Source organism: Dendroctonus ponderosae, unplaced genomic scaffold (genome assembly GCF_020466585.1).
Source record: "Dendroctonus ponderosae isolate FM_Combo_2020 unplaced genomic scaffold, Dpon_F_20191213v2 Dpon_F_20191213_1, whole genome shotgun sequence".
NCBI classification, from domain to species: domain Eukaryota; kingdom Metazoa; phylum Arthropoda; class Insecta; order Coleoptera; family Curculionidae; genus Dendroctonus; species Dendroctonus ponderosae.
The window spans coordinates 4,718,982-4,737,599 of NW_026017110.1; the positions used below are offsets into that span (position 1 = coordinate 4,718,982).

An 18,618-nucleotide genomic window follows, 5' to 3' on the forward strand; every position below is an offset into this window, starting at 1 on the left:
ATATGTTCAGATTAAACAACGACCCTGGAGGTTGGCACGTCTTAAAATCTGATCAAATACTGGCTACTTTTATCTGAGGATTTTTCCTCACTCTTGGATCAATCACAATTTTCAATTATAAGTATATGAAGCCTATAATCTCTACAGTGGTCAAGAAAGTCTTGTTGGTAGAAGTAGAAGAAGGCAATTCGCTTGAAATCACGTTGGACTAAACAATTTGTACAGTAGATTTAAGTCGAGGCCTGTCTGGATCGGAAACTTTCCTAATAAAATTACAACTTATCCGGCATAATTTGTCGTAATTGGTGTCGTCGGGCGAAACGAAAGCTCAGAAATTAAAGTTTTAAGCGCTCGGTTCCGTGCAGTTTGCCAGCAGCCGAACAACAACAGCGCCGCAGGAATTTTCTCTTGCGGGTCTACACGCAATATTATGATTTGTCACGGATTTGGGAAGAAATCCGTAATTTGCTATCGGTAGGTTTGTTTCCAACGAACCTGAGACTTAATTGTTTTCAGCTCGGCTGGCATGCCATGGCGGAGTCTGTAGAACAGGGCAATGTGAAATATTCAGTGGAATCGTGATGTTCGTCTCAACTTCACCAGGCTGCAAGTTTACATTCACTGACGCTCCTTTTTCCAGCCAGTTTGGCTACATTTTTTATGGAGTCTGGAAGTGCTCGCTCTGGGCTTAATGTCTTATTTACAGGTTTAATTAGGGCAATTGAACGCTCGCTTTCGGACTGCTTTTAAAATGTTTTACATACGGCTCCATCAATCTACGCAGCACTTTTTGGTAAGGATCGTGCAATCCTAATTATAATAAGTTATGCGCGTAACTTTGCCCAACTAGTATGCTGAGGACACAGCTTGAAGATGGCTTTCGAAACGTTTTCACTTCATTTGACAAAATGTGCTGCTTTAGAGCGTACAAGAAGTGGCGACTGAAATGTTGTCCTGGATTCCGCTTGTCCACAATCAAATTGCACAAGTTTCGGCAGCAGATCAAAAAGCTTCCAGTGGCTCAGCTATTTGTAGATACACATACAATATTTAAATTTTATTAAGAATAACATAACGACTATTTTTGCGAAAAATCCTCCGGATGAGCTACGGAGGAAAACCAGAAAATATTGCACAATCGCCTATGGGGTCTAAACCTGAAAATGCAACTTAAAATAAAGGAACATAATTAATTATTTAGTCGTTATCAAACGATATAAAAAAATGTTTGCATCAAGTTTTCAATGGAGCATCAGAAGAATTAGGCAAAAATCGGAGCGAACATGAAATAATTCCAGACTTTAACTAACTAACGTTTTTTTGTTGCTTTAAATCTTATCCTACAAGACCCTTAAAACGTAAATCAGAATTAAGAGGGGAAATTAATAGGAACAAAATTATTAATAGAATATACCAGGCGTCCCAATTATATCCCCATTCCATCAAAAATGCCTCAAATAAAAACTAATTAAATACCAAACATAAAAGTGGTTAAACCTGAAACAAAATGATCATTAACGAAAGGCCGAGTGAATCACAATTTTGCCAACGAAATCCTTCTTTTCTGTTAAATATCTGCATTTCTAAAACCTGCCTTTAATACTCCTTATAGCAAAACGCTATAGGGAGAAAAGGAAAATCTCGCCACACCTGTAGCCGATCATTCAGGTGTTACCAGTTCAAGACAATATTTGTGTTTTATACGATCAGTAACTGCAATTTTATTGGGCAGCGCGCCCAATTTGGTCAAAAATATGTCTTCAGCGGGCACAGCAGTGTTTTACGGTCCTGCTTTTTTCTGCATAAGCCGTCTCTCCAATATCACTTTTATGGGCCGCGTTTTGCAAAGAAAGCCCATAAAAATGGCGCATCATATTTTTTCCTGCCAAGCCCCCAAATCGTCCATGTGTAATTCACCATAATAACAAACGACTTTATCAGATTCATCTAGAGAACTGAACAACATGATGGAGATTTTGTCTCGGTTATAACCACTTTACTCAAATTTGTCGAAGTTTATTCATTCAAAGCATCACTTCTTTATTCTTCATTTGGTTCTCCATTCAATCATTTTGTATTATATTTGAATAAAGATATATTTGTATAAGTATTTTAATAAAATTTGCTTTTTTTCTTTCTCAAGTTTCAAATTTTGTGTAAATTTTTAACAAATCTTTTACGCTGAGAAATTAAATGTTTAGCTCTTGGCTTGGATGTGAAATACAAGAATGTTAGAAAAAAGAAAGAGAGACGAAATACAAAGAAGTAAATGTATTAAGATTGCTAATAATAAAATTTCAGTAAAATTTCAGAAAAAAAGTTATTCCGTAATATTCCGAAAGCTTGAACTTAAGTTGTGTTCCTTTTAATGTATAGTGTATAATTTTTCTTAATTATWGTTTGTATATATTAGTTGATTTGTGTAGCTTTAATGAACTTCAATTTTAATGAGCTTTGTTGTTTTTGTTTATTATCCTGTTCCTCAAACTTTTATATTTTATGCAACTTTAAATAGAGCAGCTTTCGTGCTTAAAAGTATTACTGAATGAAACTTACTTATTTTCCTTTGTCAATCTATCTATCTCAACGCTCATCTAATTGTTGATTTATTATTATTATTATTATTATTATTATATTTGAAATCAGATGATTTTTCCATATTTGTTTTACTACTACTCGTATATTGTACCTCCCAATTTAGTATTTTATTTGACTTTCAATAGAACAACGTTTGTGCGTTTGTTTTTTCCTACGATATGGTATCAGAATTGCATGTATTTTTTAATAAAAATGTTTTGTTTCTAAGAATTAATTTGCGGCTTTGTCAACAGAATTATTTAATAAAATTTGCTTAATTTTCTTCCACAAATAGTCAATTTTCTTTACATTTTTCTTAACGCTAATCTAATGAACGTTTTCATAAATGTTTTATGTTCGCCAATCAAATGTTCAGTTTTTGGCATGAAATTAAGAAACAAAGATGCTGAAGTTAATGTATTAAAGTTGGAAATCCAAATTTCTTATTTTGTCAATCAACCATTCTTAAAACGTTGGAATTTTCAACTTAAATCGTGCGAGTTCAGTTGGGTAATTATATATTTTTCTTAATGATTGCTCTCACAGATGAATTACTTTTTACAGATTATAATGTGTCTCGAACTTTTGTAGTTGAATAAGCTTTCAATAAAGCCGCGTTTGATGGTTCAATTTTCCAAACAATATGTATGAATTATACATTAATACAGAAATTCTTGCATGTTTTCTTAATAAAAATGCTTCATTTCTAAGCATTGGTTCAATGAATTATCTAAATAATAATGTAACAAAATTTAGTTATTGTCCTTACTCAATTTTTTAATTTATGTGTATTTCTCTTAAAGCTACTGTAACTGAAATTTTCATATAATCTTATATTGAGAAAGTAAAAAAGAGAGAACCGAAGAAAATGTATTTTGACCATAAATTTATTCAATGTATTGTATTTTGGTAGCAGCAGTTTCCCAACTTTCAATATTTTATTCGATACATATTTAGGTTCATTTTTTCTGCCGTCCACATCATTTATCTTCAAAATTTACATGCTTGCCCTGTTGTCTGTGACAATGCTAAATTTTACTATTAAGCAGATTAAGTCAAATAGTAACATAGTGAGATTGAATCAAAAAGTAAAACAAGGGAATTTAAATGTTTTCTGATACGATGCAAAAATATGTGCATAAGGATTATTTAGCACAAAAAAATAGCAATCGAGGATACTATTCAAGAAAAAACTAAAGTGCTCACAAGCTTTTTCTAAAAATGTTTTGAAAAATATCTCTTCATTCACTTGAAGCCTTCTTCCTGGAAACGTTTCCAGGTTTGGCGGAGGTCTGTATATAGCAACAGTCTAACGTTACTTAAGTACGCAATTGTGGCTGTTCTCGAATTTTTCAGCTTATTTGCGTTTGTGTTCATTCCCTTGTTCATATGCTGGTTTTGGAATTGCACTAGTTTCTGCTTCTGAATTTGAAATTTTTCATTAGCTCAATTAATGATTAGGTTTTCATTATTGACTCTCCAATGCTAGAAATGTATATTTCATATATTGGGATAGCGGGAAAGTTTTCCAACGAAAAAAAAAGGAAAACTGCGACTGTATAGCGACATTAGGACCAAAAGCAGTTGGACCATAACGTATATTTCTGGTGCCCTTTTAGTACCGTCCTGTTTAAAGCACCCCAACCATGCATTGCAGTTGCGATTTGTGCTTTTCAAAAGCTGATTAGTCGTCGCCACAGGAACGACCCGTCCGGATTCCGTCAGCCGGCAAAACGGGGGCTTTTGATGATTTACCGACCGAGTCAGCCCTAGTGGCTTTTGAATATTTCATTAAAGGGGAAAAATCCGGAAAATATCCACCACGACGTACGCCCACTTATCTCGCAGCCTCTTAAAAATTCAGTTTAACTGTTCGCCGATGTGTGTCTGAATCATGCGGTGCCATAAATCGCCTCAAGTTGACTTTGACCAACTGAATTGTCTTCAACAGTTTTCTAACTAGCGTGAAACCTAAACATTTTAGAAAATTGTATTTTATCTTTCCTGGATTTCAGTCAAAAAGTGAAATAAAAATGTTCATATCGTTTATTTCATAGCACGTTTCGGCGAGACAACAGCGCCATCATCAGATTTAAAATTCAACAAAAACCCATAATTGGGAAACATTAGATGCTTTTTAGGCATGGCTGTGTTGAAAACCTCACATTTGTTTGAATTATTGTCTACATTTGCTATTATCTACGTTTTAAGCTGTTTCCCAATTATGGGTTTGTTTTGAATTTTAAATCTGATGATGGCGCTCTTGTCTCGCCCAAACGTTATCTGAAATAGACGATATGAACATTTTTATTTCACATTTTGACTGAAACGCAGGAAAGAAAAAATATAATAACAATTGCACGCAGTCAGGAAAATAGATCAAAATTTTAGAGCGTTTATTGGCATTAATTGCTTAGAGCTGAAGACGCGAAGAGCAGTGAGGGTGCAGCTGCTTCCAAGCCGGATTTTCAAGAAAACTTTAACGAAAAAGGGACAAGGGCAGAAGAACAATAAGCTTCCAAAGAGAGAAGTGATGGTTGGAAGGAATCAATGATAATGATAGCGTTTGGTCTAAAGAGCCTCAACCTCTCTGCCCTCTAACCCTCTATCGGTAGGAGTTGCGCAGCAATGGGCCGGAAGTTGGGGATACCTGAACTAAGGCCGTTTTCCCTGGATCCTGCTGGCCCATTTGGTGCAGATTGAAATGGTGGCACGTCAGTGACATTAGCAGGAACACGAAGTCCCACTAGTCGAATTCAATTATGGCCATTTCGGGCAAGTTTACAAAGCTAATGCGGTCACGTGCCGACGCCACTTGTCAAACGTCGCGACGTTTTCGTTCTGGGTAAGCGCAGTAACGAAGTAATCAAGATGTGGGATAAGACGGCGCTGCATAATGCACGAAATGGGAATGTACGTCTTGGTCTTGGATATTGCTTCGGCTGCAGGAAATTGTTTCGGCGGGTTATGATGGTCCTCCGTTGCCAGATAACGGGATTCAGCGCGACGGTGGCAAAAACGCACAACGAAATGCGGAATCTGGAAAAGGCGTCGTAAGCGGTTCGCTCAATGAAAATTGATGGAAGACGGCGGATGAGGTGAGAAAGGCAGTTGAGGGGCACGTGATCGGCTTGCACAAGCTGAGAAATCTCGATAAGAGCCGCTGGATCATCGATGGATACGTCAAATGTGCCAGAATTCGCCTGCTAAATATGGTTAAAGCTGCTGATGTTCTGACGTGCTTTGCCGATTCGATTCAATTTTCCTCATGTTTTGCAACTATGGCAGCCCACATCTTGTGCGGTCCAGCATTTGGAATGGGACTTGAAAAATTGCAGATCCAACTTTAGTTTGGCTGTTCAAAGTTTCGCTCGATGGGTTTGATGTGTGGATGCTTCCGGAAAGTCCAGATAGTTCTGAATTTTCAGCAGCTCCTTCTAGGTTGTGGTTTCCAACAGTTTTACTGGGGTTTCACAATGCGATTTAGTTTAGTTTTGAAGTAGAACCTAAATGGGAAGGTTTTGAATCGGATAATATAATAGTTGGCATTCATGAAAACGGCAAAAATTAAAGGTTTTCTGTATTCTTACGTAATTTGGCAGGTTTTTTGCTCCAGAAGCAATTGTAATTGCACAATTTATATAATATGTGTTTGTCCCATCACTGCTGAAAAGTTGAGACTTTCTGATTTTTAGTCAAATTTATGATTTGGACACTTGTATGTTGTCTACAGGGTGATTCAAAATTGGCGTCATTCCTCTGGAGGTGTTGTCTGGCGGCGTTTTAGGAGTACAGAAAAAATATCTTAGAAAAACGGCAATACTGTTTTTCAATTTAATCTGGCTAAATAACATTACAAAAACCTGTTGCTTCGTTATTATCTACAACTCCGGTAACCATAGATAAACAGAGAAAGTGACAATAAGATAGACAAGTGTAAACGGTAAATTAAACCGGAACCGAAAACGGTTCAAACAGGAATCGTTGAATGACGGAAACTATTACGAAACTCATAAACTCGAATTATTAATTAGTTTACAAATTGCAAAAACATACAGAAGTCTGTAGCTCTAAACAAGTGCCTGTGTAATCGCCTTATTATGGACTCTTCTCGAGCAGCTTCTCGTATTCGGTTAATTAACTCCTGCTCAATTTATACCAGTGTTCAGTAATCCATTGGTTTAATGTGATCTTACATACCTGGTAGGAATGTAGCCGGTATTTATTTGGTGCATAGGAAAGTGTCAGTTATTGTACAATGCTCTCAGTGCCCCTGAAAGGCTCTTCGGCAATCATGTCCAATGCTTGTTCCTCTGTGTCTAGAACCCGAACATCAATTGTCGTCCACTATCTTCTTGGAACCACTCTCCTCGCGCTTTGTTGGCGTGAGTTCTTTAAGCTTCTGCTGTTACTGTAGCATTTCCACTGAACTAATCGCATATCAGCAAATTCGTGAAAGGAAATTCAAAGTAAGTCACAGTTTGACAAATTATTGTTATTATTGATAAGGGCTATCCACCTGTAACAATCTGTTGATAACAAAAAGCGTCATTGCCGTTTTGACTTTTCATCAAAAAATTGTAGAAGAGAACTTTTTAAATATAAAAGTAAAAAGATCGTAATTTTTCTTTTTGAATGCTTAACCCCGAAAAAAAAATTTTAATATTTTTCCGTACCCTCCAAGTGATCCCCTATTAACCCTTAAAAGGAATTACGCCAATTTTGACTCACTCTGTATATGCCGAGCCATAATTCGGCTTGATGTGTTTAAGTGTTCTGCAGTTAGGCGGTTTCGTCTATGGATCTGCAGCAACGGTAGCAATATATATCAACTATTCAGATGGATTCAGAAGTACAATTCAAAATTTTTCGGGATTTTAAAGCATTTTTTGGGTTCACAACTTTGTGTGTTTGATGCTGTCTGTGCGTTTGAGCGCATTTGCAAGTATGCAAATGAAATCGGCTGAAAATTCACGATTTGCTTCGATTTTTTTGTTCGCTAGCTACAAGGTTACGTTTTAGGCCTACAAATGCAAGTTTCGGTGTGTTGCATTGTTTTTTTTAAGAATCACAAAGCTATGTGTGCAAGCATACTGAAAACGTAACGACAGTCGGGTTGTAGTCTTTAGAACGCTTCAGAAAATTGTTCAGTTTTGAATTTACTTTAACACTTCCTCGCAAATTGTTGCAAAATGTTTTTTCCAAATTGCGTCCAACATTTTTGCTTGCTTCGGACTGAGAAGCTTCTGGGAATGAAGCTGTAGAATAAGCAATATCTGGGCTTCCTTCAAATATTTTGCTTTTTTGTCAAAAAGATTTGGTTTCTCGGAAGCAAATTTTCCGAAACGGTTGTTCAGATATTTGGCCGTGACTTGAATAACCTTTCTTTAGTCCATTCATTTAGTTAGTTATCCCAGATTAATTTTAGTAGAGCGTTTAATCACTAAACCCTGAAACATTCTTTCACAGTTTGGTGTTTGTATGAAAAAAAAACGTTTCTGCCTACAGTTAAAGTGGCAGATTAATTTAGTGATATAAATCCCAGTTACATATAATTTATAGCAAATTTATCCCGGTTTTAACTCATATTTAAGGCTTCAGTATCGGCCGTCCTTTGATTTCACAATTAAAAAATAATGAATTTTGAACCAAAGCTCTAATTCGATGAGACACTAAAAAATTACTCTCCAAGCTTCGGTGATTTTCATCATTTACTTGCCTTGACATTTAATTTCCAAATATCAATTAACCCCATGAACGAAAGAAATTCCACATTTTTCTCACGGAAAAATCCACGAAGCCTTTCGCAGGCAATAATTGTTTATCAAGCAGCCTAATTACATACAACAGGAGGTAATAAATCGGGGGCACGCCACTGTCGGCCCGGTGAGAAAGCACGGGGCCGAAACATTCCCGGGGATTTCCAATTCAAATCCTGATAAACGGAAATTCTTATGATAGAACGATTAATATTTATTGCTGACTTAATGAACAGGAGCGCCGTCTCTCTGTTTGTAATAAATTTGTTATTACATGGATATAATCTGCCGCCCCGGCAGCACTTTATAAATTTGATTAACAGCGATGTAACTGCCTGGAAAAATGCTGCTGTTTTCCATTTGATTGCCCCCCGGGGCAATTTACTTGTATATACGCGAGATTTAGGGCTTGGTCGATGTTTGCTACGTCCAAATGAACCATTGGACTCACCAGGCAAATATGATCAACACATTTTGATGGTTTTTAGCTTGAAGCTTAAAGTTCATATTGAAGAAGGAGGCAAGAGCAGAATAAATACACGCCCAACGGGAGAAAGCCCTGAAGAGCTCTTCTAGGGCGGAGAAAGTGCAGTTGAGCCAAAAACAATAACTTTGTAAATTTTGTAAATTTTTGGCAGTAGGGAATGTGAAAACGCTATAGCGATTTCGAAAGGAAACTGTAGATCAACAGGCCAAATAATCAAGGAACAGCGGAATTTTCTGCCACCCTTGCAGACTACCAGCCAATCTTTATATGCAACCCAAATGCTGTGATTCTGAAAAACCTTCATCCAGCTTACGATGTTTAGCAGAACGCCCAGAATATTGAATAATATCCCAAATAGTTTTTAATAAAAAATTGATTCAAATGATAGTTAAACTTTAGCCGAAAAAACATTAAATATTCGCAACAAACTTTTCAATATACAGTCAATTAACGCACGCCTAAAAAATGCTCAATTAATTAATTTTCACATGGGCAAAAACCAGTTGAAGCTGCAGTAAAAAATGTGCATCATTTCATACACGATGAACCGACCAGCCAGTTTGGATGTGCATATTTATTGATTGTGGCTTGTTTTAATAACGGAATGATATTTCAAATTAAAATATAAATCTGTTATTGTTTTTCGTGTGTGTGCCTGCGTAACATTGGCAGACTTGATTAAATATATAAAAGCCACTTTAAACAGTAACAGTTTATTTAATTGGATTCGCATGTTCGGGTACGTTCTTTACCTCATTTGTTATGTACAGTAAATCATTGGTTTAAATGTGAAAACCTGTTGATAGAGAAATGTTAATAACTAGGCCATAAAAACATCACCATTTATCGATATTAGATAAGCTCTATATTGTGGTGGCGAATAATTTTTTTTGGGGTATTATCATGTCTTAATAACACCCATTCATCGGTATTATGATGTCCGTGGGTCCACTTAGAGTGGTTAAACAAATGAAAACTACGCAAATTTGGAAATTAAAGGAAAATCAATTAAAAATTACACCGTCGAAGAGACTGTGCGGTCCTCTGGTCCGATTACAACAAATTATGTCTCATTAAAGTCGACCAAGGCGATTTACGACCGAAACCTCACCCTGTGCGCTCTTCATAAATCAAAGGCCTTCTTCTTATCGTAACAAGACCACGTAAATAATATCCCGGTGTTTTTTCGTTTTTTTTTGGCTTCGAGGATTTTCCGCTCGTCGCTTCCTTTTTTCCACCCTCTTTGCACGTTTAGACTTCAACCCAACGGAATCTCATAATTTACCTGACGTTGCTAACGGCTAATGAAAGGAGCGTTTGCCCTATCAACTTTCTGTGAGTATTTACCAGCCTGTAATAGTCATCTAGAAAAAATCGCGCTCAACAGGTGCAAACGTAAAGGGAAAACATGGAAACTCTAATGAAATCAATGTCTTTATGGCCGAAACACGTGCACTAAGGCGGTTCGATTGCAAATCAGCTTCGTTTAATCGCGACCGCGCAACCTGCACGATATTAGAACCACTTTTATTAGTTTCAGAGTCTTTATTAAAGTTTCTAATGAAAATCCACTCAACATTTGCATTAGCAGGAAAAATCAGCAGAAAGCTCCTGCTTCAACCATGATCAACCATAGTGGATATTGCTAATTTTTACATAAAAAACTGTTTTTTTTCCAATTCGTAAGCGTATGATTGTCATTTTGCTTTGATTGCTGAATGAAACAAAAATACACTTTTAGGCTCAGCAAGTGATGTAGAGCCCATAGTTTGTCAGATTTGGTAAAGTTGCCGAAACTACAACTAAATTTGAATTTTTGCCAAGGTAATAACAATAAATTCTCTCAAATTATGGCTTTCTAAAAATAATACTAATTTTGGTGTCATGTCAATAATAGCCTTCTGCTATTCTCGCTTCTAACGTTTAAAGTTAAACATTTTTGATAAACCTGTGAAGTTGGAATTTTGTGTTTGAAATATACTGCTCAACAAGGATACTCCAAGCTATTTCAAAGGCAAGAATTATGAAACGCATAGAAATGCTTTGCGACGTCTTTCTATATTGCTCAGCCTCAGTAATATTGACGAAATTTGAAAATATAACGCGTCTTGATAACGCTCGAAAACGTATGTTCTAAAGTAAGTTGACGAATACTAAGCAGCAGAGTTTTAATACTTGTCACAATTTGTGGTCCCTGTATGATACTCATTTCATTTTCATCTTCGTCTACAGCCCATTTATAGATATTTTCTTCACGATTTCTCAGTGTAGGATTGTCAATTTATCATTCAATATTTGCATTAAGAGTTTCCTGCCGCATATTTAGCATATCGCGTACTGCTTCAAAAATGTTATTGAAATTTGAGATAGCACATTGGGAAAAACCTTTGACGTTTTCAACGAAATAACTAGTCTCCTCTAAAGATAACCTAACCATCGGAAATTCAACACGAACGGATTATCGTTATTAGTGCGTTTTTAAATATTTCTTTCCCAATTTACAAGTGTGTGATGGCCATCTCATTGTGAATAGGTCATATTTCGAACTTAGCGTGATATACAAATTTTATTAGCTATTTGCTTAAATAAGAAAAAATCTGAAATTTGAAGTATCTGGAAATTCGGATAAGGTCTAGATAGGATTCTAGACAAATTTCAAAAACATTATTTGTCTACTGCTCAGAAAAGAGGCACAAATTCAACATGCACCGATCGCCATCATTATAATCACATTTGCCTATATTTCCTTCAGCATTTGCCAGAAATTTGTCATTTCTATTTATTTTGAGCTCCAAATAAATTTATTAAAGTCTTTTATTCTTGGAAACCCAGAGAATACTTTCAAAAAACTGTAAATTTAAATCAGAGCTAAATTCAATAAGAAAGGACAATCATTACTTTTATCGCGTTGTCCTAAATTTCCTTTACACCGTACGAGTGTATGATTCACATTCCGGTTTTCATTATCTGCGATTTAAATAAGTTGTGCCTGTTATTTAGCTTTTCCTCTTGTTCAGCTTCAAGAGGTTAGAAAAGCTCATGAAGTTAAATTTTTGGTTAAAGCTGAAAGCACCAAGCTGTAGACAATTAGAATATAATATAAACAATTTAGAAACAAACAACTAAGAACCCGCTGCACAGAAAGCAGCCACAACTTCAACATGCATGAATTATAACCGTTCTCAGTGCTTTTGTAATTTTTTTTCATAACTTGCAAATGTATAATTGCCATCTTACTACGGATTAAAGGTATTTTAAATTTACTGCTTTATGTTTAAGTTTTCCTTTCTGAATAGATTTAAAAAGCTTTAATAAAAATGTAAAAAACTTACAAATCAATCGTAACATTTATCAAAAATAATACTGTAGACATGTTTTTAAAAATAATTTTTTAACTTCACAGAAAACCCAAATTAAGGATGTACGGATTATCGATGTCCTGGTGGCGCACTTTCCTGGTATTTTTTCATGAAAATACTGTCCGCATAATATTGAGCATTGCTTGCATTTTATATTTATTTACATGTATTTGGCATGTATTTCTGCTTGAGTTTGTGTACATGTAAAATTTTTGTAAAGCTGGACTAAAAATTGCAGATAGATTTCGATTAAACCGTACACAATTTCAATTTGAAAATTGATCTTCTCGAAACCAAGCAGGCACAAATTCTAGATATACCAGTTATCATCATTCGTAGTTTGTGATGGCTATATTCTTGAATATTAAATGTGTTTAAATTTTGTTGCCTTATATTTAGTAATTGCTTTTTGTTTAGCTTTAAACAGGTGTCTGAAAATTCAAAATATTTTAGTTTTTCAAGAAAAAATATATCTTCTCAACAAAGCATAAACGCAAAATAAACATAAACGGATTGATCGTTTATGCGGCGCTTTAAATGTTTTCGTCACAATTTGTAAGTGTATGAATGCCATCTTGCTATGGCTTGTATGAATTTTCATATGCTGGCAATTTTTAGCACCTTTTATTGTTAAGTCGAAAACGTTTTGTGCAACTCTTAGAAAAGCGAGTATGCAGAAGAAACTGATAACAGTTTTGAATAAATTTAACCGTTTACCGAAAATAGACGTAAATTGTACATAACTGAATCATCAAAGTTCTTCGTCCGTTTTTTAATGAATTTTCTCAATATGCAGGTGTATGATTGCCATTTTGATGTGTCTGTAATTGTTTTTATGTCGCGCTAAGAACATTAAAACATTTGTTTAATTGTAGTGAAATATGTGAAACTTTTGCCTTTGTGAAAAAAAGTCTAATTAAAACCTGAAAATAAAATAATGCAGTAACTTAAAAACCGCAGATTTTGCCTAATAAATTATCAGCGTTCTTCGTGCGTGATAAAATTGTTTTTTATAATTTTAATGTTCATGGTTGTACACTTTATTTTAAATATGCCTAACTTTTCGTTTTTTTTTTCATTTCGCTTTTAAACGATTTCGAAGCAGACCTTCTTTGTTAAAACTGTTTTAGTATGAACTTCAAAAGTAATTTTTTTAATTATTATTCTTTTTGTTACGAATTTACAAAAATAGAAGCAATACGCTCTCGTCCTTCTTGATGATAACGTTAATAAATCGATGAAAAAAATGTATAATATAGCAACTCACTTGTAAAAAAACACATTAAATGAAGTGGAATACAGAATATTAGAATGCAAAGAATTTCACGAAAATGAAAAATGTACTTAAACCTCAAAGGCATTAAAACAAGTTCTTATCACTGTAGAAAAATCCTGGAAAGCTCCTAAAAATCAATTTAAGTGAACATTTCGAGACCTGTGAAGCTGAGCTGTGACTGGTACACCTTAAACAATGAATATTTAAAAATGTGTTCAAAATTTGCCAGGGTATGATGGCCACTTTGATGTTAGATTTTGGCRTMWKWYYAAAACTTTGAAGTTGAAAWTTGCATCWGTTTWAARTTAGTTGAACATTTMWGTTTTAAGTTTTAATTTTTCTGCAGGTCATCTGCTAATTAATGAGCAAAATAACTTGCTTCACATAACAGTGAATTGCCCACTTGCAAGCTACGTGGCCAGTTTTCAGTTAAAACCTTAAAGCAAAAGATGGACCAAAGCCTTTCCATGAAGAGCAAATTAAGTGCAATAGCTTAGCTACAATGTAGAACAAACTCAAACTTTCTTACTATGCAAAGTTAACGTTTTAGGCAATCTTTGTACTTACAATATTTGTTGAGGTCCCATCGTGGGCCCAGTTTTTGCGCTCATCAGAAGCCACTGATGGATTAGGGGACGTGGCGTAAAACAGCACGTGTTTTTCACCGGTACCCGATTGCTGATATACACTTCTGGTTGTTCGCGCCCCATTTAGGAACAGCTCGTCACTCATGGACATAATAACGAGCTAAAATTGCGGATTTGCCAAAAAAAATATTCAACAATACTTCAAAATATTTGGTGAATAATTTAGAAAATTCATCGAAGTCATCAAAGGCATCTTTACCCAAACTGCCTCCCGGTCAACTTGAAACCATTTCAATAGAAGTTTTGAAAAAAAATCGAAAATTTGCGTGTTTCTCTGGTCGCGAGCGTCCGGATTTCTCGCTGGATTCACCGCATGCGACTGAAACGCGACTCACGTGGCATAGAGATGGGCATTTGTTTTGGCCTGAAGACGCACGCGTCCTGCACAACCAGTCAGAAACGTCTTTAGGCGTGTTACTTTGATTTTTTTGCAAATTTCGTCGAGTGGTTTCGGCAAAAGTGACTTGATAGATTTTGCGACGCGAGACGCAATTCGAGGGTGTTTAATGTCGATTGTTTTGCGGGAAACTCTAAGCTGAAGCTGAAGAAGATTGCAAAGAGTTTTTACTGGAAAAGGTGTCGGATTTTCATTAACTTGAACGGTTTTGATTGACTTATCTAAAAATAAATTTTGGTTGCAATCTTCAGACAATTTGTTCCTGGGTTTTATTAATTTCATACTCACTTCTTTCACTTGACATTTTACTTAACTTTTGTTCTGCTGCCCTTAATGTTTCGTTACTAGAAAGTCTTGCAATCTGCACAACCGGCCGCTTCCACATAATATTTGGCTCCAAATATCGTTCATTTTAGGCAACTGAAACAAATTCCAGCTGCTCTGTTTGCTCATGCTGATTATCTCCCTATAGAGCCTTCTGGAGCCGAAACAGGGACAATCTTGTAGATCCGGAAGAACACAACCCGGAAGTGCAAAGGGCCGAGTAGCTTGCAGATGGCGCTTTTTCCGGTGCAGCTTTTGTTTCGTCCGTCGTCAGACTTGGGGGAAGTACGCATCACATCCCGTTTGAGCTTTATCTGCTTACCCCTGGATTAGAAACCCTGGAGTTGCAGAACAATGAACATATTTGCTGTTAACTAATAAAAAATTTGGCAAAGTGTGTTGTTATCATTTAACGAGCTGCTGGAAAAGGCGCTGAAGATCCGCGTGCCAAAAGTTCACCTATTATTCGGAAACAGGCTGCACGGGTGCGATTTCACCACTTTAATGCATAAAAATACGATTCCGCTTGTAGTTACAGTATCATGAGGCCCAGATATGAGCATTACGGCACTCTGGGCGACATATTAAGCGATGATAACAGAAATTAACAGTGGCGCGGTAAATCAGCGGATTTTCCGCTTTATTTCGGCGACTGCATTGTAAAGGCAATTTTAAGTCGTCCTCTGTATCATTCACAATCGCCTTTTGCTCAGTTTTCCCAATCAATTGCTTCATGGTAACATCTAATGTTTGCGGGACATTTGAGTATATTTTTTAAAGTAAAGTATGAAGTTAAACTTTGCGTGGATCGTTCACGATTAATGATTAATTCCTGAAGCCGATGAGAATGTGTTAATCCTATGGGCCATGCTTACTCACAAAACCCCCTGAAAGATCATTGGACGGCTAAGCCGGGTAGTGATGGAACTACGTGTTTCCACTCTGGCCACGATATGGAAGCAAAACAATGGTGAAACGAAATTAATCCATCCAGAGCCCTATTGAAACGCGATTGAGAATAAACAGGCAAACGACAATAATCTCAAGATTTCGGGACTATAATATCCAGTGCGGGTAGAAAAAATCGCCTCTATGTAGCGCATCCAGAGCCCGGCTTAAGCCTGTAGCAAGCTAGAGTCCGTAATGGCTGAATTTCGTGCCCAAATAGGAAAATCCGGTTAAAATTTGCAGCAGAACGGACAAATTATCTGAGGGAAACATTTGCTTTCCAGGAGTCAGTTCCCACGGGCTACGATAGATGAATGGCCCGATGATTTTTCCGGATGGGAATTTCCGTTATTTATTGAGGCCTCCACGTTTTGATGTATGGCCGATTTAATTTACCTACAGCCTGGTTTGGTTTTTCCGTGGATTCCTTAAGTTGGCCACTCGGGCCGTTTTCCACCCGCTAGATTTGGAGCTCGTTTCGGGCCGCGATAGTTTTGATTAATCGTCCCTACCAAATTACTTGGTCCGAGTTATCAACAAATAATTAGGTAACTAGCGCTAATTAATTAACTGCATGCCAAAATCAGGATTTAAACACTATGCATAAAATATGACCGATAAATGGACCGAACCGAAAATGCGATTATACATGCCTAGTTTGCGTTGAGCTGATTAAATGCGATTAGTGAGTGGAAGAAACCGTGCTGCCTCCAAATTATTCCTCTTAATCATTGTAAAAACTGCTGAAATACGAAGAAAAAGTCTGTTTGTCAACTGCAGATATTCATGGAAAGCCATATAGATGAACGAAATAATTGAGAAATTGCTATTGATTAAACCGCCTTAAGTGAAATCTCGAAATTTGTGTTAATGTTCAAATTTGGGTTTTATATCTACACTATTATTGGCCAACTCGAGTTCCTATAGGGAACATGGTTTTAACCTTTACTTTGCGTATCAAGTAATAGAAATACGAGCTCTAGGAGGTAGCTTGAGATATAACGATAAAATAGGTGTCATGTTGAGCCGATGACTCAATTTTGCCAAAACAGTGTAAAACAAGAACACACGCTACCAATTAGTTTTGCTTAGTTTTAAAATCTGCAACACTTTTGCGTTAAAATTCTCTATCAATCAAAAAATATCAGTTGACTGGTCTAAAAAGCTCTTTACCTATTCGAGATATGAGATGTGAGCAACACGATGCTCATGTTCAAAATCCACTACATTTCCGTTGACCCAAATTGCCTCTTTCTGTACAAAAACAGCCATCTCCAATTAGTTAAATATTTTCAATGCAAACGTTTCATCAAAAGCCTGGTTAAAATAGTAACAAATGTCAAGAAATTAATTCTAATTACGTTAGCAAAATATTAATACTACAAAGAAAAAATAAATGCCTGCAATCTATGAATCACAACCAGCAACAAAATCTGGATATTTGGAGGTAATTCGCCATTTAATATGCTTTTAGTCAGGTTAATGCATGGAGTCCAGAGTTCCAGAGCAGATAAATGTGCCCGATCGCATTACACCAGGCTCAAACAATACGAATTATAACTGGTAATGAACACATCCAGCTACGAGCTATTTAAGATCGGCTGAAATTCACCTTTACCATATCCGAATGGAAAAACCAGTTGCGTACCGAAACTTCGGAATTCCCGAAAATCACTAAAAGTGTTTCAGCTATTTCTTAAGAACGAATCTAACGAGGTTCCGGCTCCGTTTCCTCAACCCCAGAAGGAAATGAAGCGAGTTGAAGCAATTTCTGAGCTGTTTCAGGAGTGATTGAGGGCGTACGCCCCTGATCCAGGTACAGCCTGTATATCAGAGAGCCAAAATTGGATTGCGGAGACCGCTTTGTTCGGCCCTGCAAATTTCTTTGCAGTTTCACGTTATTGCGATATGCACATTTTTATCACGGACCCAGCAGAACTAACCCGATTAGTCGGCAAGATAATTCCGCATAGAAAATGATCATTGCTTCTTTCACTGTTGTAGCATTCAGTGCGCGAGTGAACTCTTAGGCAAGTTCTAAGATTCTAGATCTAACAATAAATTCAATCAAACAAGTTTCTGTAATGAAGTGTGTATGTCGTATAATTAAGGTCAAGCGTTTTCGACAATTACGTTATCATCAGAGCCACTAAAAAACAACAAACAAAGCAACAGTAAGCAATCTGGAGGATATTAGTAGCCTACCTTCGAGGTCATTAAATATTCTGAATGACTTCGTCAGAGCCAATGGTGTTCAATCTCGGAACAGATCGTTACCCACCAATAATTTAGCAGAAAAACACCAGAGGACGCCTAGCGGATTTAAGATAAAGGTTAATGTGAATAATTTACTTATCACAAAAGCAGATAAGTGAAACTGCATGGTGACAATGACTACATCTGCATATGTTGAAAAGGTAAAAACGTTCCTGGTCAACAACCACTTTACCCTTGTAAATAAAAACCCAATCAACTACTATATCAAATTTTTTACAAACTTCTTTTTGGGTATTGCGCCTCAAAAATTTTTGTCTTTAAAAAAGACAGAATTTCCTCACGTCTTTTATTACAGATTGATAAATAGTGCTCCTATTTCGCAATAAGAACGAATTATTTATCAAAAAGTAATCAATAACTATCACCTAGAAGGTATCCTTCGACACACTTAGGCTCAAGCTGTAAGAGAAAATTCCAACTAGTAGAGAAATTAATTTGAAAAATTACCTTGACGTTTCGATAGCTATTTTCTATAACGATAGCAGAAAATAGCTATCGAAACGTCAAGGTAATTTTTCAAATTAATTTCTCTACTAATTGGAATTTTCTCTTACAGCTTGAGCCTAA

The 18,618-nt window shown here is 36.2% G+C and overlaps 1 protein-coding gene across 1 annotated transcript in view; it reads right to left on the bottom strand.

Moving 5' to 3' along the window:
* Positions 1 to 14,394, bottom strand: part of LOC109546433 (delta-sarcoglycan) — a 75,011-nt gene extending 60,617 nt beyond the window's left edge. The window contains exon 1 of the mRNA XM_048661725.1: positions 14,026 to 14,394. Within this exon, the coding sequence (XP_048517682.1) occupies positions 14,026 to 14,196 (171 nt within the window). The 5' untranslated portion in view covers positions 14,197 to 14,394. The remainder of the gene's footprint in view (positions 1 to 14,025) is intronic.
* Positions 14,395 to 18,618: the final 4,224 nt, after the last annotated feature.